The 25,699-nt window shown below is 40.4% G+C and overlaps 1 protein-coding gene across 1 annotated transcript; it reads left to right on the top strand.

Annotated features, from left to right (window-relative positions):
• Window positions 1-5,643: 5,643 nt before the first annotated feature.
• On the top strand, window positions 5,644-22,713 carry LOC143879970 (Long-chain fatty alcohol dehydrogenase family protein). Its single transcript, XM_077382712.1, has 5 exons — window positions 5,644-6,071; window positions 6,551-6,820; window positions 12,176-12,508; window positions 20,390-20,885; window positions 21,619-22,713. The coding sequence occupies exons 1-5, from the start codon at window positions 5,790-5,792 to the stop codon at window positions 22,593-22,595; spliced, it is 2,358 nt and encodes a 785-aa protein (XP_077238827.1). The 5' UTR covers window positions 5,644-5,789; the 3' UTR covers window positions 22,596-22,713.
• The last annotated feature ends 2,986 nt before the right edge of the window (window positions 22,714-25,699 follow it).

Raw genomic sequence — 25,699 nt, forward strand, 5'->3', positions numbered from 1 at the left:
AAACCAACACTTGTGTGAATCTAGGTGGTGCAGAAGACTGTACTGCTGATCGGTTTTTGGATCTATCTACCAATATGGTTATAGAATCTAGAGATGCAGTATTCTTTGAGAATAAATTTCGCAAAGATCATGGTTTGACCATACCTAGCGATACTGAGATGAATACAAAATCGCATATAGAGTCTGAACAGAATATTTCTGACACCCATCCTACACTGATTTCTGAATCAGAACCTTTAAGAGTATTTACAAGAGATAGAGTACCCAAGAACTTTGGTGAGGACTTTGTGACCTACCATTTAGAGAATGAACCATCAACCTATAAGGAAGTGATGAGATCTAGGGACTCTTTGTTATGGGCCGAAGCCATTGATGATGAAATGAGCTCTCTGTTACAAAATCAAACCTGACAGCTAGTCGATTTGCCAAAAGGGGCTAAGACTGTGGGCTGTAAATGGATTTTAAAGAAGAAACTTAATCCTGACGGATCTATAGCTCGGTATAAAGCACGTTTAGTAACTAAGGGCTATACTCAAGTCAGTGGGATAGACTACTTTGATGTTTACTCACCGGTCTGTCATTTGTCAACGATAAGAATTCTTCTTGCTTTAGCATCTATTGAGCAGCATGTTATGCATCAAATGGATTTAAATACGGCTTTTCTTAATGGAGACCTCACAGAGGACATCTACATGAACCAACTTGAAGAGTTTGTCATTGAAGGTTTGGAGAACAAAGTTTGTAAGTTAAACAAATCTTTGTATAGTCTTAAACAAGCACATAAAATGTGCATCAAAAATTCGACAAGGCAGTAAAGAGCTTTGGTTTTCAGACCAGTTACTCAGATAAATGCATTTACTTTCGTTTTGTGTCGAATAAGGTTGCAATTATTTGCTTGTATGTAGACGACATGTTGATTCTTGGTTCCGATCTTTCTCTAGTGAGTAAGGTGAAATCAATGTTGGCTAAAGAATTCAACATAAAAGATCTTGGTGTGGTAGACATCATTCTTGGTATAAAAGTAAGTTTTGAAAGGCAAGGGATCACTCTTACCTAAGCCCGTTATATTGAGAAACTACTTTCTACATGGGGATACAGTGAGTGTAAAACGATTGAAACACCATTTGATTATACCAAAAAGCTGAGACCTAATAACGGAGCCAGCATGAATCAATTGGATTATTCTAAATTGAATGGTAGTCTCATGTATGCGATGAGTTGCACTAGACCAAACATAGCCTTTATGGAAGGCATGCCAAGTCGTTTCATTAGTAATCCTGGCCATGAGCACTGAAATGCCCTTATGATGTTGATGAGATATCTTAAGGGTACTCTACATTATGCTCTATGTTATAGTGGCCATCCTCCTATACTGAAAAGTTATTCTGATGCATCATAGGACTCAGAATTAGGAGATAGTAAATCTACCAGTGGTTATGTATTTACACTAAGTGGAGCAGTTGTTGCATGGAAGTCAAAGAGACAGACTTGCATTGCTCTGTCATCTATGGAATCAGAACTTTATGCTCTAGCTTCTGTAGGAGATGAAGCAGAGTGGATAAGTGATCAGATTATGGACATTCCATTAACCCGTTTAAAGATTAATTCTTTAAGTTTGTTCTGTGATAATCAAGCTACAATTACGATTGTAAAGAACTTACTCTTTAATGGTAAGAGGAGACATGTCAGACTGAAACATGTCACGCTGAATTATCTCATAGAACAATGAATTATCACTATGGTTGATATGCGATCGAAGGATAATATGGCTGATGCTCTTATAAAGGGACTGAACGAAGATCGAATATTCAAAATTGTGGGGGAGATGGGGTTAAAGACTGTATAGACATGTATTAACCTACATCCATGTTATTTTGAATTTTTGAATCTCTCTCTTTTGGCCAAGATAAGCACTTGATATGTTTTAATGATGTTTACAGTTATTTTTGTGTCATTCCACATTTGATGACATGTCCTTTTTTGGAAAAGTTGTTTCATTCCAAACTTGATGATACAACTTAACTCAAATTTGGGTAAGATGACTGTAGCATTCCAAATGAAAACATGAAATGATTTTTTGTAAAAGAAACTATTTAGGTCTTGTTCTTGTATTGAAACTTGACAATAATGCTTATTGATATTTGTTTTTTCAGCCATTATGAAATTGTATTAAGTTCTTCTGGTAGAACTAGATACTTTAGTATTTTACACAAATGATAGGATTCATTTTCATGAAATTCATATTTGGTAATTTACAGAAATTTGCGAAAATGGAGGAGCTTGCCTCGTGGATTTTGATGAGATGACTTACTTGATGAGTGAATCCTTATAGAGCAGTGGGGACTATTATTTTCTTTTCAATAAATAGTTCACTTGTGAAACTGTTTTTGTTTGAGTTTAGATTATTTCTAAAACTCTTGGTTATTCTTAAAAGTATTCTTGTTTTCAGTTGGATTACGAATCTTTTTTGATATGGTGATATGCAGGATTTAATATTTTGTTTGGACATCACATTATCTATCTATTGGATTGTGCTATATGTAGAACATAGGAGGAGATTGTTGGGTATATAATATAACTCATATATGTTCTAATATAAGCCCAATAAGATAATGAACCGGTGTAGTGGGCCTACATGGGCTAGAGTCCATTAACCAGTCAATAACCCTAGTGTATCTCTATATATTGGGGCTGGAGGCAACAAACTAAGTATTCCAAACTAGTTACTCTAGGGTATAATGCTTCAAGCAACCTTTGCTTGACTCTGACAATCTACCCGTATGTGGCTGCCAAATGCCTTCTCCAATTGTCCCAGCAATTCCCTACTTAAAAATATAAAATTTTCAGCTACATGCTCTATGGCAAGGTTAGGTGATGTTCCCGGCAGATACATGTGGATATAGGATAATGTTAAGTTTGGAGGCCCTATTTTGCAAAAGGAGAGAGAATATTAGCTTCTTAGAAAGTATCAAATTATTGTAAGGGAGCGTCAAGGCAATTTCGCGTATAGCCATTTTGGGGCCTCTCTTTTTCAAGAGAGAAAGCTACCTGATAGATGAATTTGTCTTATTCATTTAATTCGTGTGAGGTGGAGTCGAACTTCTAATTTATAATTTATTCTCTTCCATGAACGGCCAAACATGGAATCAAACAATTTAGGAGTTGCTTACCCTATGAAAAGTAATAAAATGTGTATAATGCCTATTACATTCAAATAATTTCTAGAGGTATCCAAAAAGACTCTTCATGTTCATATCCTTTTTCTAAAGAAAAAGATGGACTCTTGACAAGTTCGCTAGACTTTCCAACTACACTTAAAAAAATATATATTTTTTCCAATTACACAAAAAATGGCAAGTGGAGCTTTTACTCCTTGCCTACCCACCAAACGAAAAAAATTGGCAAGTTAAGGACCCAGCTTGATTACATTGATGAGTGCAGACTCATGAAGGTGCTTGGTGCCGAAACAGTGCACTCAACCTCCAATTGAATTGCTTACATTCTCCATCCTCTTTTTTATTCTGTGGGGCACTCTTTTCATACATCATCTCTCCTTTCCCAAGACACCAATCAAAATTTTATGATGAAAAACTTTGGGGAGTGATAAATCGACTACCATATATCTTAAATCGACCCCTCATGTGTTTATGTCTCTCCTCTTTCTCTCTCTAACCCAGAGGAGAGAGAAAGACACATAGGGAGTTGATTTAAGATACTTGGGAGTCGATTTATCACTGCCCAAAACTTTCCCTGGCCTTCTTATCCTACCGGAATGGGAAGAACTAGAAAACAGGTCAAGATAATGAAAGACTCAGTTATCCACTATCTGTAACAACACCCCAGTAAAATTCGGAAGAAATATGATATCAGCAGTCAGCACAGCTATGTTTTAATAATTGCACAGAACTAGCTTGTCTTTTCTTTTTAAATTGGCTTGTGAGATCTTTTTGGGAACTGTTATAACCATTGAGAGCTCTTTAAATAATAAAAGACAAGTGGCCATTTTCGTAATATTATTAACGTGCCCTGAGTAGCAATTTGGTGAGAACTCCCATTGCTTATTTGGTAGCCCGCGTATTAACTGCTTGGGAAGTCGTGGAGAAGTAAACACTTAACAGCGACCATAGTTTTAAATACCTGCCACAATTTATGGCCTTCTAAGGGTTGCCACCGGATAATATTATCACTTTCATTTATTAAGTAGGGCATGTTTGGATTGCGGGAAAAAATATTTCTTTAGGGAAATTTTTTCTTAGGATTTTTTTTATTTCCACAATTTAGAGGGAAATGTAGGGACGTTATCATAAATTAAAGTTTCCTGTAAATAAAACTTTATGTTGGGTGTCTACAATTTACTTTTTTCATGTGTAATCAAATAATGGAAAAACATGATATTTTACAAAAGTTTTTCTTTTCAAAACATTTTCAAAAATTTTCTGCAATCCAAACAGGGTTAGAGTAAAACTCGGACTGGGTTTTGTTCGGGTTCAGGACCCTAGCCCTGCCCGAGGTAGCATTACATCAACCCTAACCAGAACAAACCCGAGCCTTGGATCGAGGCGAGTCAACCTTAACCCAACCCACCTCTAAATACGGAATATGTGAGAGCTCACCGTCGGATCGTTGTGGTAGTGGATTAGACAAGTAGATTGGAAGTGGTAACCTTGAGAGATTAGGAAAGTAGATTTGATTAGGATTGTTTCCTTCTTTTTTTTGAATGGGAGGATTGTTTCCTTTATTAATTATAAAGATTTCGTTCTATGATTAGCCTTTAAGTGCTCTGCATGAGCACACTTTGGGATTGATTGAACTTAGAAGAAATCTCCTAATTTTATGAACCGTAAGGTCCGTAACCCAATCGATCTAACCCGAAATTTCAAATCAGGTTTGTTTGGGTTCAGGTTAGTTTGGAGCAAAAATTAAGACATGATTTTGAAAATTATGATAAAATCCAACGACCACATGATATCATCAAGAGATAAATGCTTCATTATCCTCTCGATCAGCAAATAGATGGTTACAAAAATGGGATTTAGAGCAAGAGTCTTCTAATTGGATGATGTTGATTTTCCAACTGGAGTAATATTTTGCAGATGCCGACCCCAACTAGTTTGGGACAAAGGCTTAGTTGAGTTGAGTTGAGTTGAATTGAGATGAGTGATATTTTGTAGATGAGGGTATTTTGCATGGAGGGCCCATTGATGTTGCGGCCCAAACAATAAGCAAACAAGCATTAAAGACTAAATGACTAATAACCAGGAGATTTTATCTGGTGCCCCGTGAAGTCAATTGTGGGCGGTACCACGCTTGATATTTGGTCCAACAGGAGTCTGCTGCTGGATCAAATATCAAGGGTGGTACTTTTTTGTATCACTTAAACTTGACTTCATGGTAGGCACCATTACCATAGTAACCAGGACGTAGGTTGATGAGCTATGGACCTATGGTTAAGACTTAAGACTAAAAAGGGTCAATCAGTGGAGAAATGAGGGGTTGTTTCTGTAACGACGAAGGGAATTCATTGCCAACCGACGTGGTTATACATAGCGTCACGATTAGGAAGTGCATTAATTTGGGCAGGTATACTTGCACCAAGTGTGATTGATAATTTGGTTTGTCATATTCCCCTCATGCCTCTTAAACCTTCCCAACCTCTTTTTAAGCTAACCGTCACACACACACCCTCCTCCATCACATTTTCTTCTTCGTCATTTCATCTCTCGACCTCTCTTTGAGAGAGACCTTTGTTTTGCCATTAACTAAATTTAGCCAACCTTTGTTTTCCGGCCATGGAGCCGAACCATACCAAAAATATAAGCCTAACAGCGACTGGAAAGGTGAGTGATTCTTCATCCATAGGTGTGATACCCTTATGCCCCGTATCGCCGGGCCATGAGCTTCTAAGAGGAGGAAGAACACCTTATGCCAATGGCCTTTCGTCTCGTCAAATGGAGTCCCTCACGGCCATTTGTGATACCCTTATGCCCTCTATTGATGTTCCCCGCAATGGAAATGAGGATCTATACAACTTCTACCGTACCTCAGCGTCCATGACCGGGACTCCAGACCGTGTAAGTGTTACACTATAGGGTGTGTTATTAGCGATCGGATTGTAACGATACTAGGTAAAGGATAGTATATAAGCTAATCCATTTTCTCTTATGAGATTGATATGGAAAACACACAACTGAAAGCCCCTTGACAGGAGAAGAAAACCCTCTGTAGCTAGCCAAGTAATTGATTACTGGAATCAATTGAATGCTCTCTTCTCCCCCTTCATCCCTTTAAATTGATCATCATCATCTGCATTCGATCATATCATCTTCTCTAGTAAGAAAAAAACAAAACAAGATATTGGCCCTTTATTTAGTCTTTTTTGTTTGTTTTCTAAGCATGTTTATGTAGGTTCCTCATGTAGACTCATCTTGCAAACGTGAAAAGTATTCTCATTCTCTGCCTAAAATTCAATGTAGGAGGAAAATTAGGAAACCACTTTTTTTTAGTAATTTTGTTTCTTAAGTTGATGGAATTATTGTTATTACTTGTGTAGATTGGAGGGTTCATGACGAGGCGATTGCAACATGCGTCTTTATGGCTGCTTCATTTGGCCTTGTGGTTCTTATCAACATGGTATGGCACTTTTATAATTTGTGGGAAAGCGAGCTTGTCGAGCGACTTTCCATACTTCCAGAGATTTTCTCAGGTGTTGCCTCATAGGCGAGAGGAGATCCTTTTCTCGTGGTCCTTAAGCTCCTTTTTTCTCTACCGGATGCTCTTCAAAGCCATGAAGTATCTCACCGTCCTTATGTTCTTCACCATGGTAAGATTAACTTTAACTTGTGAACCTCTCTCTCTCTCTCTCTCTCCAAAAAGGAAAAAGGCAAACACTTTGAAAACGAAAGTCGGCTAAAGTGAAAATCACCGATGATTTTATCATTTGCATCACTGTTTTGGCATCTTGTGGGGATTATGATTTTATCATTTGAAACAATTTTTTGGCATCTTGTGGGGAGTCAATAAACACAACAGAGAACACGACCACCAATTTGGTCATTTATGCTCTGTATGGTTGCCAGGTTTTTTTTGTTCCCGGGAGTTATGTGGGAGAAAAAAATACCCTGGGAGATAGGTGGGGGAAAAAAAAGTCCTGGAAGTATTCTGGTAAAATAAAAATCCCATGTTTGGTTATGTGGGAGAAAAAAATACCCTGGGAGATATGGTGGGAAAAAAAAATCCTTTGTTTGGTTGCTTGAACTGTTGGGTAGAAAAAAAATTCTTCTCAAGCTTATTTTTGGTTCCTGAGTTTAGTTTTGTTCCTGGGGTTATCTTGGGATGGGATGAAAAGGCAATCGTTACAAAAGTGGGATTAAAAAATTCACCCCACAAGTAATCATTACAAGAGTGGGATTAAAATAAACCTAGTGCTAAAAGGCAACCAAACATGGGATGGGACCAAAATTTAACTTACTCTCCCACAAAACTCCTAGGAACAAAAAAAACCCGGCAACCAAACAGAGCATTAAAGCATCTGTTGCGGAACATGTGGTTTGTGGGACAGCTCCCTTGTTTTCTTGTGCATTTGTCACTGTAGCCTTCCTCCTGACCAAAACCTGAAAGGTTGTGTTAGTAAAATTTAGGGTAAGATTTTAGTTTTTGGGAAATGATATTTACGCCCCTTTCATCACCAGGGACGCCCATTTGCCAGTGTACTTTGCAATCAAAGCCATTGGATTTTTTTGACATAAAGTACATCATCTCCCTTTTTGCCATTGATATACTGACGTTGGGTGTCCCTGGTGATCAAAAGGGGCGTAAATATCACTTCCCTTTTTTTGTAGTAATTTCCTTTTTGGTTTTTCTTCAACATTAAATAACTCAAATACGAGATTTTATATGGTGAATACGTATGTAGATCGGTATTGACAGTATGGCCCTTGATATTTGATCTAACGCCAGCACTCTTTTTAAGATGCAGCTGCGGGGAGGTCTTCTTTCGTACTATCAATACCGATCTACATGAGCATTCACCATGTATTTTCTTCTCAAATACATCCCTTATTGGTTATACTGTTTTGCCCATCGGTTTTATTTTCATGTTACTCTTAAGAACTCTTGAATAATTTATAGAAACGGTACTTTCACCTATCAATATCAGCATTTTGCAATATAGTTCACTTATTAGTTTGCTTGTTTGACTGTTGTTTGATATTATTTATCTTTCCCGAGGGGTTTTTTCATCCTCGGAGGCATACCGGGGTTACCGAGATTCTTCCCCGCACACAGGGGTTACTACGCCCTAGCTCTAATACCACTTATTGGGACCCCGGGTAGAACTCCCCCTCAAAAGCTAGGCGTTAAGAGGCCCGAATCCTTTTAACTCCATCCACATCCACTCACTTATCCGATGTGGGATTAATAGCTTTCACGAGGAACCCCCCAACAGCACGGACCATGGGATGTTATATATTGATCAATACCATGTGGATCACCTCATGATGTTCTACAAGATCAAAGGTCTCGATCGATTTCACATCCATGTAAATCCTGTAGACCCAAAATTTGCCTTTCACTATCGATGGTGAAAGTGACTTTCTAACTGTTTCATATAGGACAAATTGACATCAGTTCTCGAACCCATTGATGAATTCAAAATCTCGCCCACGAGTCTCCCTCTCATATCATAGTATAAGTCCACTAAAGGAAAATGAATTTTCATCTTACACGTGGCATATTGGTATGGTAGTTTGGGACTTAGCGTATCATTAATCTTGTGAACTATTTATTTACAAGTATAAAGAGCATATTTTAGTATGGAAAACACTTTTAAAACCCAATTCATCTGTTTTTGTAAACTAATTAATGGAGAAAAAGATTACCTCCTTGTGCTTTCTTTTCCTAGTCCTCTTCTCTTTAGCATCTTTCTTGTTGTGTCCATGCACCTGGGTCTTGGGTTTGCTTAGTTAATAAAATTCCATCATTTCAGAAAAAAATAATAATGGTGAAAAAGATAAAAATATGAAACAATCAATTACTCCAAAAGCTTAAGCCAATGGAGAAGTGCTATTTAATCTTTTGTACTCTGACACTCCCCCCCACATGTGGCCCCTTTTTTGAGTTGGCCATTGCATGTGGATTCTTAACATCAAGGTCAAGGAGATATGAACCCAGGACCTTTGATCTCATACAAAGTGAAAACAACAAATTACTCCAAAAGCTTAAGGCAATGGAGAAGTCTTTATTTAATCTTGTATATTTCAACAAAAAAATACCCTTATCTAAGGGTTACATTTTTAAACTAGTGCCATCACTGCTAAAGTCATCTTTGGCATCAGGATAAGATGATTTTATTCTGGTGGCCGTTCAACATCGACCCATGTTTCATACTGGTCAATATAAGGGCGAAAAGTCGAAATAATTTGATCCATTTTCTACGTTAGCTTTTGGGTCCATTCTCCAGAGGGTGGATGCAGTCTCCCTCGCATATAGACCCGGCAAATGGGTAACCCGCACGGGTACGGGTACGACCCGTGCGGGTACTATACCCACGGGTACGGGTACGGGTACGACCCGTGCGGGTACGACCCGTGCGGGTACTATACCCACGGGTACGGGTAAAAAATACCCACGATTCTACGTGTAGGTTTTTCATGTACCCGGATCCAACCCGCGTGGGTTGGGTAAACTTGCGGGTAACCAATAAATTTATATGTATTTTTTATTTTTAAAAAGGCAACGTCATTTCGCGGCCTATATTGTTGTTAATTATTGTAAGTTTACCAACCATTAGTTGCAAATTTCAGCACCCAATTAAAGTTAATTAGGTGGATCAATTCCAACCATTGAAATTTGGGTCCCACACGCAGGTACATGTAAGTGCAGTTAAGACTGTTGGCCACCCACATAGTCTATTTTTTACTGTTTAGTGTTTAGGCCTGAAGAATAAAAAGTTGAAAACCGAATGGCGGGTAACCCGCAGGCACTAACGCCCGACCTAGACCCACCCGCGGGTCACAGGTACGGGTTGGGTGTGGGTATTTTTTTTTCGCAGGTAATGAAATAGGTACCGTACCCCTGCGGGCCGGGTGTACCCTGCCCATTCTGCCAGGTCTACTCGCATACTCCTCTTGGAGAATCAAAATATACTACTTTTGGTATAATAAATGGATTTGCTAGGCAATTTCAGGGAAAGCTATTTCACTGCTGATCTACTTTTGCATGAGAAAACAGCCACCTCAAATGAATAAGACAAAATCTGTTGAAAAATGAGCCTGTGTGGCTGTTCTCTCATGCAAAAGTCAGCTGCGAAATGGCTTTGGCGAAATTGCCTAGCAAATCTCAAATAAAAATTGACCAATACGGAGAAAATGGAGGAGTCTCTGTTAGGACAGGTGGGATGGAGGACCTTGATTTGGACTGCTTATGACTGGGACGCTATCGCGGATTGCTAATGGGTCAACATAGTCATTAATTGGGACCATATCATTACTCTCCTTAGGAGAAATGTCCTCACCACTAGACCTGGCAAAAAGTGACCCGGCCCGCCCATAAATTCCAGGTCCTGGTCACCAATCTGTGACCTGTTTGAAATTGACCTGCCGGTCCACTCGCCCGTCAAAATTGGGCTGCGCCGGGCACCCCATAGGTGCCCGTCGAGAGGTACAAAAGTTTTAATTTGGCCTTTTTTTTCGTACTTGTCATAATTTTTTAATTTTCTTTGTAGTTTTTTTGGTAATTGTCATATTTTAATACATTCTTTTGGTATTTATTTTGATAATTTTTCTGCTTTGCTTTCATTTTTTCGTAAGTTTTCATTTGAAACTTAGTACCCGATGATTATTATATATTGCTAGCCAAGTTGGCCCAAATTGTACTTATGCGGAGCTTTGCAGCAAGGGATGGGCGACAAGCCGAAAAGTAGCCTCGGCGAAGGTGGCTAGCGAATCCTTTTACAAAAAAAAATACGTCAAAAATTCGGGTGACCCACGGGTCGACCCGGCCCGTACAGGCCGGGTGCGGGTCCAAGCTCAATGACCCGTAAAATTTTCCGGGTAATTTTTTACCCTGCCCGGACCCGGACCCGCCCGTTTGCCAGGTCTACTGACCACCCATAAATTTCGTGATTTCTCTGTTCAAAATTCGGATTTGGGATTTTGTTACCTTTCGTATTCACGTGTAAATTTACATTTTTTTATGGTGTAATCCCGTGTAGTCCAATATTTTTCAAAAGCCACTGCTGCCCACACGAAAAACAACTTGGCTACGCAACGGCATTAAAATACACAAAAAGCAGGGGGTGTGTCAATATCAATTCCATGGTCTGATATTTTCACATCCCATGTTTGACATTTCCACACCCCCTGTTTCCTCTTTATTTTAGGGCGTTGCGCGTTGCCAAATAATGTTCAGCCCACACCATAGGATGATCCAAACTGTCCATTTAATAAGCCACAATGTAAATAGGTTGTTCCTAAATCATTTTCATAGGATGATCCCAACCCTCTGATCTATAGAGGTTTTCATAATATTCACTTCATCTTTAGATCGGAGGGCTAGGATCATTCTACGGGAATGATTTTTTTGGGAACAACCTAAATAGACGGTTCGGATCATCCTTAGACTTTTTAATTGGATTTTAACGATATTTAAAATACTCAAGTTGCTATCAGTGCAAAACAAATTAAGTAAGCCGTAACAAATTAAAGTGCCTATATAGAAAAAAAGCATGGAAGTATAGTTAAGTGCATGTCTTTCTAAATTAAGAGGCCAGCTTATCTTTAGGACAATGTCTGTTTCATTGATTAAAAATCTCTCACCAGATTTATAAATAGCACATGAGAAATTGCCAAATTATTCATTGAATTCATATCTGATTCAAAATTACGATCCAAGAACTTTTATTTTTAGGGCAATAAAGTTGAGGAATTTTCAATAATTTCGAAACTTATGCCCACAATCACTAGAATTACTACTCAGGATCTATATTAGGTTCCACATGAAGAAATGTCCTCCCCAGGCCGCCCCACTCTAGTGTATTTATGGCTACTTTTCTATACTACAAGGGGGTGACCTGGGGTAGAAAAGGGGGTGAATATTTCATTTCCCTTGCCAATTTTCTTCTTGTGAGTTATAACCAAGTTAATGCTAGTAATACCCATAATCATACATATGAATTTAGGCTGATGAGAACCACGAGAATCCTTCGTGGAAAGCTCTGGGCTACTGTGGGCCCGACCCAGAATTCAAAAACCAACTACCCGAAGGAGGAGGAGGAGAAAGAGCAGAAGAAGAAGATCAGCTTCTCGGACCCCTTTCAAAAGCCATAGTCAACATGGAAAATTCAAGAGATACCATCTCACGGACTCTCCATAGAGCCGGCTTCCACATCTCGGTTCCTGGCCGCCGACGAGGAAAATCACGCTCTTTCTCTCCCTCTCTAACCCTTCGCTGTGACGCCGTCATAGTCGGCTCCGGCTCGGGGGGAGGCGTCATTGCCGGGGTCCTCGCAAAGGTAAGATTAGTTAGAATGTTTCTATTTTTATCTCTTTCCACATTCAATGCTTATCTTTCTATTAGGGGTGTTCATTATTCGGTTAAAACCGAATAACCGAACCGAATTGGTTCGGTCGGTTCGGTTCGGTTTTTTTCCGTTTCGGTTCGGTTTCGGTTTTTTTATTTGGCAATTCGGTTATTCGGTTTCGGTTATCTCAAAAAAAAATTCAGTTAACCGAAATAATGATTAAAATCATTATTTTTTCAAAAAAAAGTGTGATACGGACACTCCAAAGGATGATCAAAACCGTCCATTTGATTGATCACAACTTAATTAGGTTGTGCTCCAAAAATCATTTCGATTGGATGATCCTAGCCCTCCGATCGAAACCAAGATTTTGCTTTTTTCCCTCTTTTTTTCCCACTATTCGGTTATTCGGTTTATTCGGTTATAACCGAATAACCGAATTTTTAATCGATTCGGTTTCGGTTCGGTTTTGAAAATTTTCGGTTCGGTTTCGGTTACCGAAATTTGATAACCGAAATTATTTCGGTTATCAAATTTCGGTTATTTCGGTTCGGTTATAACCGAATAACCACCCCTACTTTCTATATTTAATCTTTGAGTGTTGTATATAAACACTGAGAGGAATGCTAGACCATGGTTAGCAAAACTCCGTTTTAAACTGAGTATGTTTTCGGAAAAAAAAGTGTATTTTTTTTTTTTTTTGAAATGACATATTTTATAAAAGAAACAGAAGAGACACCCGAAAGGGAATATCCAAAGATATAGAACAAAAAATAAAAACTAATTACAAAATGACTAGGTCATCAAATAGGAAATTGATCAGACCAATTCATCGAGATGCATACCACCCCTCTTCTAGCCAAAGTGTCCGCCTTCTCGTTAGCAGATCTTCTAACATTAATCAACTCAATATCTGATTCCACCAATATATTTTCCATTTCGTCAAAAAGATCCAAGAATCTACAAGGTGGAGTCACCCCACCCCTCAACCACCGGATAACATTAAACGAATCCTCTTCAACAATTACACTCTTCAGACGGTCCTCACTCACCTTTTTTATGCCATTGAAAGTCGCTTGGACTTCCGCCTTCATAGCGTCAGTCACACCTAAAGGGCCCCAAAAAGACCAAAAAACCTTGCCGGCATCATCACGACATAAACCTCCCACCCCGGCTGGACCAGGATTCCCAAAGCAAGCACCATCGAAGTTTATTTTTAACACTCCTTGAGGCGGTGGTTCCCATCTCTGCACAACTTTGTTAGCCCACTCACTACTCAAGCACACCACCCCTCATCCTTCCCAAAGATCAAATGCTGAGACAAACCGGAAAGATTGATGGCATCTCGTCCAATTAATAACCAAAGCAATTATCCGCATATAAAGATAATGAGGGGCCTTGGACATTCCCTCAAACACCCGCACATTTCTCTCCTTCCATACCACCCACCAAGTGGCAAGCAAGCATACTTCCCACAAAATTTTCCCTTTCTTCTTCTAAGGCACGAAGCTCCATTGTTGCAACAACAATTCAATAGATCTAGGAAAAATCCAGCTGATCCCAAATCTCAGAAATATGCGACCCCATATAGACCGGGTGAACGAACAATGCATAAATAGATGATCCGTAGATTCCCCATCCGCAAGACATAGGGGGCAATGATCAACAAGCCACATACCATGGTTTCTCAAAAAGTTAATGGTTTGAATCCTGTAGCGACATGCAGCCCAACCAAAGATACTAACCCGCGGCGGACAATGAAATTTCCACACCTTTGCTGAAAAAGAGGGAGTCGGGCAGGGCATCAGGCTCTTATAGAAAGATCTGACAGAAAAAACCCAGAAGAATCTGCAGTCCATATTCTCTTATCCATCCCCTTTCTTTTATTGTAGCCATTATCCAAAATCCTCCTAAATCTAGCTGCAGAATCTAACTCCCAAGCAAAGAACCTTCTTCTATAAGCCGGGCACCATTCCCAAACACCATCCCTACTAACCATACACTCACTCACCATAGCTTCTTTATTCACCGCAACCCGAAAAATTTTCGGGAACAACAACCTGAGCGGGCTATCACCACACCATAAATCACTTCAAAACTTAACTCTATCCCCTCCATAAGCCCTAAATCTAATATTAAGGTTGAATAGGGGGGACATTTTTAAAATATCTCTCCACACCGTTAGCCCCTTTGACTTAAAATTATCAAAAGACTCCCACCATCCGGGTTGACAACCATACTTACTACAAATGACCCTAACCCACAAATGAGATCTTTCTTCGCCAAATCTCCATAACCACACTTTCCAAGCAAAGCGTGGTTAAACTCCCTAAATCTTCTAATACCCAAACCACCCACCTTGATGGGCACACAAACATCCTTCCAACTCACCAGAGAGATTCCTTTTTTGTCCTCATTACCTCCCCACAAAAATCTACGTTGGATCATTTCAATCCTCAACGAGACACTGACAGGACACTTGAAAAGAGACATAAAATATACAGGAATATTTGCTAAGACTGCCTTGATTAAAACCAATCTTCCACCTCTAGATACTAAATTTTCAAGTATCCAACCTACGCCCAATCCTTTCTAAAATCGGCTCCCAAAATGCCTTATTTGGTCTTCCAACCCCCAAGGGTAGACCCAAATACCAGGCCGGAAGATTATCCATCTCGCAACCCAATAACCTCGCGAACTCTAGAGCCTCATCAAAGGGGACATTCAGCGCAAACAATCTAGACTTATGGAAATTAGATCTTTGACCCGTTAACATTTCATAACATCTCAAAGCGGACTTTAAATTTAACACTTGGGATCTCTCCGGAACGCAGAACAAGAGTGTATCATCCGTGAACTGGAGGTGAGAGACCTCCACACAGTCTCTCCCAATACTGAAGCCATTGAACAACCCTACATCGCATCCTTTAGCTAGCAATCTACTCAGAGTTTCTGCCACGATGACAAACAAGAAGGGAGATAAAGGGTCCCCTTGCCGAAGACCATGGGAAGACTTAAAAAAGCCTTTAGGAGACCCATTTAACAACACTGAAAACCACGCCGAGGATACACAGGACATAATCCATCTGCGCCATCTACTCCCAAAACCCATTTTAGCAAACAGGAAATCTAAACAGCCCCATTCCACTCTATCGTAAGCCTTTTCCATATCCAATTTGCAAATAATTCCTCTCAACTTGAGCCTACGATAATAATCTATGGCCTCATTGGCAATAAGGGAGCAATCTAATATTTGTCTCTTTGCTACAAAAGCACTTTGATAATCAGAGATAACTATCGGAAGAACTTTTTTCAAGCGCTCCGCTAGAACCTTAGCCAAAATTTTATATAAACTACCCACAAGACTAATAGGACGGAAATCTGCAATTTTTGTTGCCCCCGCTACTTTAGGAACAAGAGTGATGAAGGTAGCCCCCGTGCCCTTGTCTAGCTCCATACCATTAAAAAACTCCATGAAAAAAATCTAATATGTCCTTTCTCACATATTCCTAACAAGATTGGAAAAAGGCAAGACAAAAACCGTCCGGCCCCGGAGCTCTATCTTTGCTCAGAGCAAAAACCCCTCTCTCAATCTCCTCCTCCTCAAACAGTTTTTCCAACTCCGCACACAAAGATAGATCCAAACTGCTAAAGTCAAGATGCTCCAGAGTTCGTCTGGGACCCCCATCCGAAGTATATAAGGAATTGTAAAACTGTAAAACAACTCTGGAAATCTCATCTTTACCCGATACTGCCACTCCCATATCTACTAAAGAATCTATCCTATTTCTCCTCCTCCTTCCACTGGCCATGGCATGAAAGTATGCTGTATTTTTATCCCCCTCCTTTATCCACCTATCTCTTGATTTTGTCTCCATGAGATTTCCTCGTGTAACAACACCCCTTTCTGCTCTTCTTTTATCCTACCAAGCTCCTCCCTCAAATCAAAAGATCCTAGCCCATTTTCCTCGAGGTCCTTAATTTCCCCTATTCTACTTTCCAACCACACTTTCCGGGTTAGATCAATACTCCTTTGCTCCTTCACCCACTCCCTTAATTTCTCCTTCACCAATCTTAGCTGCCTACCGATTCTAACATCAGATGGACCCATAGATTCATAGGATGTCCACCAGCTACCCAGCTTTTCTACCATGCTAGGGACCAATAACCATGCAATCTCGAATTTGAAAGGAGGGGGACCCCAAGATTCCATTCTCAGGTCCAAAATGATAGGGCAGTGATCCGAGACCGAATGAACAATGGACCTTTGAAAAACCTCAGGGACCAGCTTCAACCATCCATGACAAAAGAGAAATCAGTCAATCATACTCTGATACTCACCCCGACACCACGTGAATCGAGATCCAGCCAATGGAAGATCAATTAATTCATTTTTTGCAATGAACTCATCAAATGACCTCATGTTTTTAACCGATCTCCTACACCCCAATCTTTCACCAACAAACCTAATCTCATTAAAATCACCCCCAATGCACCAAGGATGGTCCCATCTCCCCCTAACCCCATTTAGCTCCTCCCATAACAACCCTTTCTCCTCTCCTAAAGAAGGGCCGTATACCCCAGTAAAAGTTACGCTTAAAGCATCCTCCTTCCTCAAAAGGACGATGGATAAGGAGAAGCATCCTTTCCACTCCTCCTTAAAAGACCACACCTACTCATCCCAAGCTACTAATATTCCCCCCGAGGCCCCTTTTGATTCCACAAAGGAGAACCTTCAATCACCCCTAACACCTATATTTCTCAATAGATATCTATCCACTACCTCCAACTTAGTTTCCTAAATACATAATAGGGTCGGATTCCATTTTCGAACTTATTTAACCTGAGCCTTTTTCTCCAAAAATTCCAGTCCATTAATATTCCATGATAAAATCTTCATAGGGAACCAACTTTGACAAATTTCCTCCCCTTCCGACCACTTTTCTTCATATCGGAGGGGGAGTAACCCATTTTTCCCTCACCCACTTTCCCCCCATAATTCACCTCAGTCCTTAACTTAGCTAGTTCCCTAATCGTCCTCTTTTCAGTAGGACACTCCGACCTAGCCAAAACTCCCTCTGCCTCTCGAACCTCGGCCTCCCTAATCATCTCATGAAAGCCACCCACCGGACCAGAGTCTTCAACTCCTAACACCTTACTAACACCAATTGTATGCTCCACCATGGCCTCTACCCCATCTAAACGATCCCCTCCTTCTACATCTTCATCACCCCCCAGCCTGATGTCAGAAGAAACTTTCACTTGAGAATTAGGCCCTGGACTATTCTTGGATGTCTTATCAAAAGCCACATCTAGAGAAATTGGAGAAGAATGTGACAAATATAAACTAAAAAATTCTAGATTTTGCCTGTCAGAAGCCCCGTATACACTGCTGATTCCTGCATCTAATCCCTGCAATTCAGCAAAAGGAGACAAAAACCCATTATCCAAAATCGAATTAAAATTGCTAGTACCTTCCATTGGCGCACCGCAAAGGATACCGACCCCTAACCTCTGTCGAGGACAATTGATTTGCTCGATATTTTCATTGCTCCCAAATACCTGAAAGCTAGGGCTGTGGCACCATCCATCCAGGCAAGAATCCAAGGTATCTGCAGATCCAGTAAACAATCGATTCAGAAGTGGGTTACTGTCCAAATCTTCAACAATCCTCTTGAATACTCCATCCGTATTAATTGAAGTGCTCACCTGCTGCTGAATGATGTCTCTAAAGCTCCTTTTCATCCTCACCGCATTAGGGTGTTTGAAGCCAACCTGGTCTTCTCTGCTCTCCACCCTCAAAGAGGAAAGACCAGCAGCAGCCAAATCTGGGCTTTGATCAACTTCCCTCTCCACACCAAATTGGATACCCTGACTTTCCGATGGTTGGAATAAATTGATTAGGGCCGGAGAAGATTGTACAGGCTTCCTAATTCCATTCCTATCAAAACTAGGGGTGCTGGGCCCAGTTTTAGCCACTCCATTTCCTTCCAAAAAGCCCACAAAACTATCCACCAAAAGATTAAGGTGATTTTTTAACCCACTCAAGGGCCCACTCGAATGAATCCCAGGAATAATTTCATACCCACCGCATTCCCCAATGTTCCGATTTTCCTCAAATTGGTGACCTGGTATCCCCGGTAAAAGAGACCCACTGCAGCCGGTCTTTTCACGCGTCAAGTAATTGTTATCGTGTGCGTTACAGCTATTTTCCATCCTTCTGTAATCCCGCCCAACTACAGCCTCACGTAAACCGACACGTGTTTCTAGTTCAGAGTTTTCAAACTCGTCACTATCCTGTGCCCTTTCGCTAGAATAAGCCGGTAACAGAACACCTACCGGAGAAACGTTAACGTGCGCCTCCCCCGCCGATAGCTCCTCCTCTGGTCCATTATCGATGCTCCGGGATGACATGAAGCTGCTGGAATCATAGCTAGAGTCCTCATACCCATCCAAATCCGGCGATTTTGTCACTCACCGTATGTTCAACTCTAGCACATTTGGCCCAAATTATGGCTCCCTCAACACTGGTCGGAACAACCACCACCACCGGACAACTCCGGCTAGTCGCCAATCGTATTCTCGCCTCGAAGTATCCCCTTGCCGATCTACATGAATCATCCACTTCTAACACTCTGCCAATCTTACTTCCAATTCTCTTAAAATTTTCCAAACACCAGGCTTGTGGTGGGATCCCAGTTATTCTCCACCACCCCTCCTCATTCAGAGTATCAAACTTCTTCTGCCAGTTTAACAATTCCACGAATGGTGAGTTGTTAGCCGCAAACCACACCATTTTCGCCTTCTCAATCTCCAGTCTGGATTGCATAATAATCAAGACCTCAAGCTCAGCTATCTTGTATACCTTTAACTCCTCACCAATCTCTGCTCTTTTTCTCAACCATTCCTCAATGGCCTTAACATTACCTGACCACCCACACCTAATTTTTCCCCATAAACTGTTTTCAACCCCTTTTATGGATGCAAGTGACACAATCTCCCCACTATCTGAGTCACCATAGTTAATAAACTGATTAGGTGATGTGGTAACCTTTTCCTTGACACCATCATCTACCTCAACCTTCTTCCTTATTTCAGCTTTTTCGTGAGGTTTGCCCTTCTCTCTATCTCCCTCAATATTAACATCCATCGATGACCAGACTTTGCCGCAACCCCAGCACTCAGCTCTTCTTCGGAAGTTGAAAAACCTACACCTGCAGCACTTCCAATCCCCCATCTTCCCATTTTTTCTCTTTACCTCAACTTTCTCAATCCTTCTTGCTCTACGATTTTTCTGCACCAACCAAGGAGGTTGGGCACAATTTCCTCTGTTCATTGTTTTTTTGTTTTTACGGACTTTAAAAAACATGTTTTATTGGTTTGCCGTTTAAAACTTTTACAGTGAAAAATGAGGAAAACATTTTAAACACGTTTAAAACGCATTTTGAACGTATTAAACACGTTTTTTGGCCAACTTTCAAACTTTACCGCCACTATATTTTGTAAATGACATAATTTTAAATGCATTTTTTGGTGTTTCCCGTTTTTTGACAATGTTTTCTTTGAACCAATACCATATTAAACGTATTAAACTCAAATAATTCTCGTCCTGTTTTCATGTTTTGCTAACTAGGTGCTAGACTCACAGGCACCTTTGCAAAAAAATGGACAAAGGGCGCCCCAATTGGTCAAATTCCATTAAAGACAACTAAGATCATAGTTTCCTCGGCGCCGTCTTAAATTGAATTTGACCAATGGGGGTGCCCTTTGTCCCTTTTTTTGCAAGGACACATGTGAATTTAGCATTCCTCTAACACTGATTAGGCTCATTGTAAATTGACCGAGATTAGTAGAAATCTTTGATTTTATCAGGCTGGCTATAAAGTAGTCGTCTTGGAGAAAGGGCATTACTATGCAAGGAATAATCTCTCTCTTCTTGAGGGTCCCACGATGGATCGGATGTATGAAGGGGGAGGATTACTCGCTACCGATGATTTGGGTGTCATACTCCTCGCGGGTTCCACCGTCGGTGGCGGCTCAGCTGTTAATTGGTCGGCTTCAATACGTACTCCCTCTCATGTAATGGAAGAATGGTGCAATCAATATGATTTGGAGCTCTTTGGTAGTAAGGCTTACAAAATGGCAATGGATGCTGTTTGTGATCGGATGGGGGTTCATTCTGCAATCTGCGAAGAGGGTTTCAATAACGCCGTCTTACGAAAAGGTTGTCATGAAATGGGGTATCCTGTGAATGACATTCCTCGCAATTCTCCGGCAGATCATTATTGTGGGTGGTGCTGTTTTGGATGCAAGGACGGACGAAAGAAAGGGACTCAAGAAACATGGCTTGTCGATTTGGCCGAATCAGGTAATGTCAAACAACCAATCACTCCAAAACCTTCCATGTTGGGTTGGCTATACACGTGGATATTTAATATCAAAGAGTTTAAAACCTAAGACTTATCATACTGTGATACCATGAAACAACTAATTACTCTAAAAGCTTAAGTTATTAAAGTTGGTGTTAATCATTTATACGTCAATACCTCCCACGTGTGGCTCCTCTTTTTTGGTTGGCTGTACATTTGGATTTTTTTAGAGTAATGATAAACTGAGGGGCGCCCTTGCAAAAACCTACTACAAGGTTGCCCATTGGTCAATCTCCACAAAGTGCATTATTATGTGGCACAGCAAAATAGGAAATTATATCAATACGTTTTAATAAGATGCCTAAAAGCTTCTTATCGTTTAGTATTTAAAGGGCTGTGTGAGATTACAGAGTTCTCATAAAGCTATTTCAAGCTCTTTAAATACTAAACGACAACAAACTTCGGGCATGTTATTATAACATTTCAGTGCTGATATCATTTCCCTAAAGATAAAGGAACAATTAATGCAGACTGTAAATTGACCAATGGAGGTGCCCTTGTATATGATTTTTTGTAAGGGCACCCTTAAGTTTATCATTTCTCTCTTCTTTTTTAATATTTAGGAGTTGTTGAGTTTTAAACTCCTTTGCTCTGTAACATGTGAAACAAGCAATTACTCCAAAACCTCAAGCTGTTAGAGTTGGCCTTACTTAATCATTTATACTTCAACAGGTAACGGTGTAATTCTCCCCGGTTGCAAGGCCTTGGAGGTTTTACACGAGAGGAAGAGGGGAAGGAGTAGAAAAACAGCAACTGGGGTAGTTTTCGAAATCGAAAACCAGCGTCACGGAAAGGAGGTCTATGTGGTGGAGTCCAAGGTGACCATAGTTGCCGGTGGCGCATTGGGCACGCCAGTTTTATTAAAGAGAAGCGGGTTGAAGAATCCGAACATTGGAAAAAATCTCCATCTCCATCCAACGGTGATGGCATGGGGCTACTTTCCCGAGACTTCATCGTGGCCAGAAGAAGAGAAGAAGAGCTACAAAGGAGGTATAATGACCGCAATGTCGACCGCCGTTGCTAATTTCAAGACGTCGGGCTATGGTGCAGTGATACAAACTCCAGCTTTGCACCCGGGCATGTTTTCAGTAGTCACACCTTGGGTCTCTGGCATGGACATCAAAGAGAGGATGACTCGATTCTCACGGACGGCTCATTTATTTGCTTTGGCTAGGGATAAGGGATCGGGCGAGGTGAATTTGCCCAAATCTTTGAGTTATAAGTTGGATGTTGGCGATGAGGAGAATATTAAGAAGGGAGTGGAAAAGATGCTTAGGGCATTGGCTGCGGCCGGGGCCCATGAGATTGGAACACATCATTGTAAGGGGGAGAGCTTGAACGTGAAGCGTGCTAGCTCACACGAGTTTGAGGAGTTTGTGAAGAAAGCTAGTGGAAGGGGATTGAGGGATTTGTCTACGCCAATTTGTTCGGCCCATCAGATGGGGAGTTGTAGGATGGGTGTGGACCCCAAGAAATCGGCCGTTAATCAGAGAGGGGAGACATGGGAAGTTGAAGGGTTGTTTGTGGCAGATAGCAGTGTCTTTCCCACAGCTTTGGGTGTGAATCCTATGGTCACTGTTCAGTCCATTGCTTATTGCACTGCACAGTCGGTTCTCGAAGTCCTTGCTAGGAAGAGAAGTGATAAATGAGAACAATATGATGTGTTATTAATTGGCTGCTAACGTACATGTAGCCATTAGACATATGCTTTTCTATTTCGATCGCCTTCAATTGAGTATAATAAAGCAAAGCACAGTGTGGCTGGTATGTGCATGTATTAGGATGTATATGGGATTAACTAAAATGTAGTGATTATGTAGTTATGGCTTACGTGTTTAGAGTACTAGGAGTTAATTACTGGTGATGTGTGTTGTAAGTGGGTAGATGGGCTCAGGGGCGATGGCACATGAAAGGGAAGGGGGACAATTGCCCCCCTTAATATTTTGGGAAAAAAAAAAGAGGAAGTCTAGCGTTTCAGGACTTTATTGGCCAACAGGGAAGGGGGACAATATGAAGCTATTCGGGACTCTATTGGCCATAATGTGCCTTGCTGGCTTTCCCTTCTAAAACTACAATTAATACATCCGCAAAAAAAATCGCCCATCTCCGCTTGACGCTAAAACTGATAGGCTAGCATTGATTTTGAAATAAATCATTCTCTTAAATACCATCAATAGAATCCTAAATAGTCGGCATTCTCCTCACAATCCAAACTGTTGATTTGTTGCGCCCTTGCCCATAAAATCATCTCCATTGGATGATCCTAACTCTTCAATCTATAGATATTTCTAAATGTAATTTATCTACATATTAGAGGGTTAGGATCATCCTATGGAAATGATTTTTTCACCTGTGATTCCTAAATCAAAGTGTACTAATAGGACACACGCAGAATCTAATATTTGCACTCCATTTAATTGAAAGGTCTCAAATCCCTTGAGAGACATCTTTCAGAGAGGGAGATTATATGATGGCCGGTCATGTATGAGGGTGCAACCCAGGCCCTCATTATTTGGGTGATCAAACCGTTCATTTGTTGGGCCCCTAATGTATATAAGATGTGCCCCAAAATATCTTCTCCATTGGATGATCCTAACCCTCCAATTTATGGAGGTTTAAAATTGACGGTACAATATAGAAATCTACACATAACAGAGGGTGAGGGTTCGGATATGAACAGTATGGAGAAATTTTTTTGGGGTACACCCTATCTACATCTACGTAAGGCCCAAAAATTAATGGTTTGGATCAGTCAAACGATGCAGGGCGACCGCCATATATAATCTCGTTAGAGAGAGGGGTTTTTTTGTTGACTCAAATAAACCCCAACAAGTTGACACGTGATAACATAGAAGTCTCAAGTAACTATATTTACTTTGTCAATGCCAGTCAAGAATAACGCTATAACGAGAAAGGCGCATTAAAGAATGGAGCAAGGCCGACTATTTTGACCGATTTTTTTGCCGATGTATTAATCGTAGTTAGAGAAGGGCAAACCAGTAAAGCGTATTATGGCCAATAGAATCCCAATTACAAAATAAGTTTAAAATTTTAATTTTACCAATTTTTATATCCCTTCCTTCTAAAAAATATCTTTTTCTCTTCCCAAGTGAGGGGTTTTCCCTTCCTTCTAAAATAATATGCCCCCCTTTTAGGGATATAAAAGGGATATAACAATAAACATTTGAGGGTTTTTTTTGGAAACTATAATAGTGCTTTCATTTGTTTGGAGAAAAAAAATTATTATAATTTTTTCTCCCCTTGTGCAAAATTTATGGCATTGCCCCTGGAATGGGCTTGTGATGTGGCAGTCACTTTGTATTTTCATTTAAGAAGTTGTATGTTAATGAAAAAAAGGAAGAAGTGAAATTTATAGCACAAAGGAAACTTTGTTCTAGGAGAGTTATGGTTCCTCGCAATTCGAGCCATTAGGAGATCCGGTTGCCTCGAATCAACCTCTTTCTCTATCTTTTTCTCTCTTTTTACTTGTTTATTTGTGTTACGGCATGGCTGGCAATTTAGGGTGATCTAAACTGTTTATTTTGTTGGCCCTGGCTTGCATAAGCTGTGCCCAAAAGATATTTTCTCAGAATGATCCTAATCCTTAAATTTGTGGATGTTTAAAATGGATGGCAAAGTACAAGAAGTCATCAAAATCAGACACTACAAGAAAAGTTTTTTAAACCGGCGGACATTTAGCGGCGGTCTATAAATGTCATGTGACCGCCGGTAAAACCTTGTTTTCTTGTAGTGAGGGGTTAGGATCATCCTACGGAGAAGATTTTTAGGGTAGAGACTACTTAAGTGGGGGCCCAACAAATGTATAAAAACACTATTTCTTCTCATTTTATTTCTTCTTTTCTATTACATCTTGTCCGCTGGTCCCATGCAAAAATTATAAGAGCGCGCTTTGTTATTATTCAGTGGCCTATATATGCCGCCGCTTTTTTTATCTCCCCGGCCAGTTTATATATGGTGATAGGGTCCATCTACCTAGGGGGTACCGTTGGATCAGACAGGGGTTCAATCCTCAATTTGCAAATAGGGCTGTCAAAAGGATTTTAAGGTACCCCAAAGGCACAATGACCTTTGGTCTTGCACTTCAGTAGTCCTCCTCTCTTACCTTGAGTGCATACTCAGTCGTTGATTGGGTCGGCTGCCCATATGATAGCAAATCCACAAGTAATTCTTGCATTTTTGTTATCTCGAATCTCTTTCCCTGGAGCTCGCATAAACAACCAACGGTCTCCCGGTCCGGTACTAGTAGAAAAACAAGGATCAAAGCACAAAAGCTTTGATGCCACTTGCTAAAAACAATATCAAAACTAGGCACATATAGCATGAGGGGGGCCATGAACAACCCCCCCTGCGCGCAAAATGACTTGCAAAATCCCTTTTATGTTCATGGTTGTACATGCATGATTGGCTAGTTTAGTGGGCATGGCCCCCCATGACCAACGCTAATTAGCAAGTATAAATTAGCCCCCCCCACCCCCACAAGTGTAAATTCCTGGCTCCGCCCAACAAACAAAAGCCACACAAGAGATAGAGAGAGAAAGCGTTATCTTAGAACAATGCTTCAAAGTATAAAACTACACACCAACTTCTCTGCTTCTCTCTATATTTTTAACGTTATGCACTACTCTATTTATAAGCAAGAACAAGACAGTCCTAATAGGAGTCTAACCACTAGACACAAAGAAAAGTATGGTTCTCATACTTTACTCTAACAACCTCTCCTAGCAAAATATGA

The sequence above is a fragment of the Tasmannia lanceolata genome, unplaced genomic scaffold (assembly GCF_043159265.1).
Source record: "Tasmannia lanceolata isolate RefF3 unplaced genomic scaffold, GAP_Taslan_0.1 ptg000002l, whole genome shotgun sequence".
In the NCBI taxonomy this organism is placed as follows: domain Eukaryota; kingdom Viridiplantae; phylum Streptophyta; class Magnoliopsida; order Canellales; family Winteraceae; genus Tasmannia; species Tasmannia lanceolata.

Excerpts from the sequence above, each read along its gene's own strand:
- LOC143879970 (XM_077382712.1), top strand. The coding sequence starts at position 5,790 with ATGGAGCCGAACCATACCAAAAATATAAGCCTAACAGCGACTGGAAAG. Across the intron at positions 6,072-6,550 it reads TGACCGGGACTCCAGACCGT|ATTGGAGGGTTCATGACGAG; the intron begins GTAAGTGTTACA and ends TTACTTGTGTAG. Across the intron at positions 12,509-20,389 it reads TTGCCGGGGTCCTCGCAAAG|GCTGGCTATAAAGTAGTCGT; the intron begins GTAAGATTAGTT and ends TGATTTTATCAG.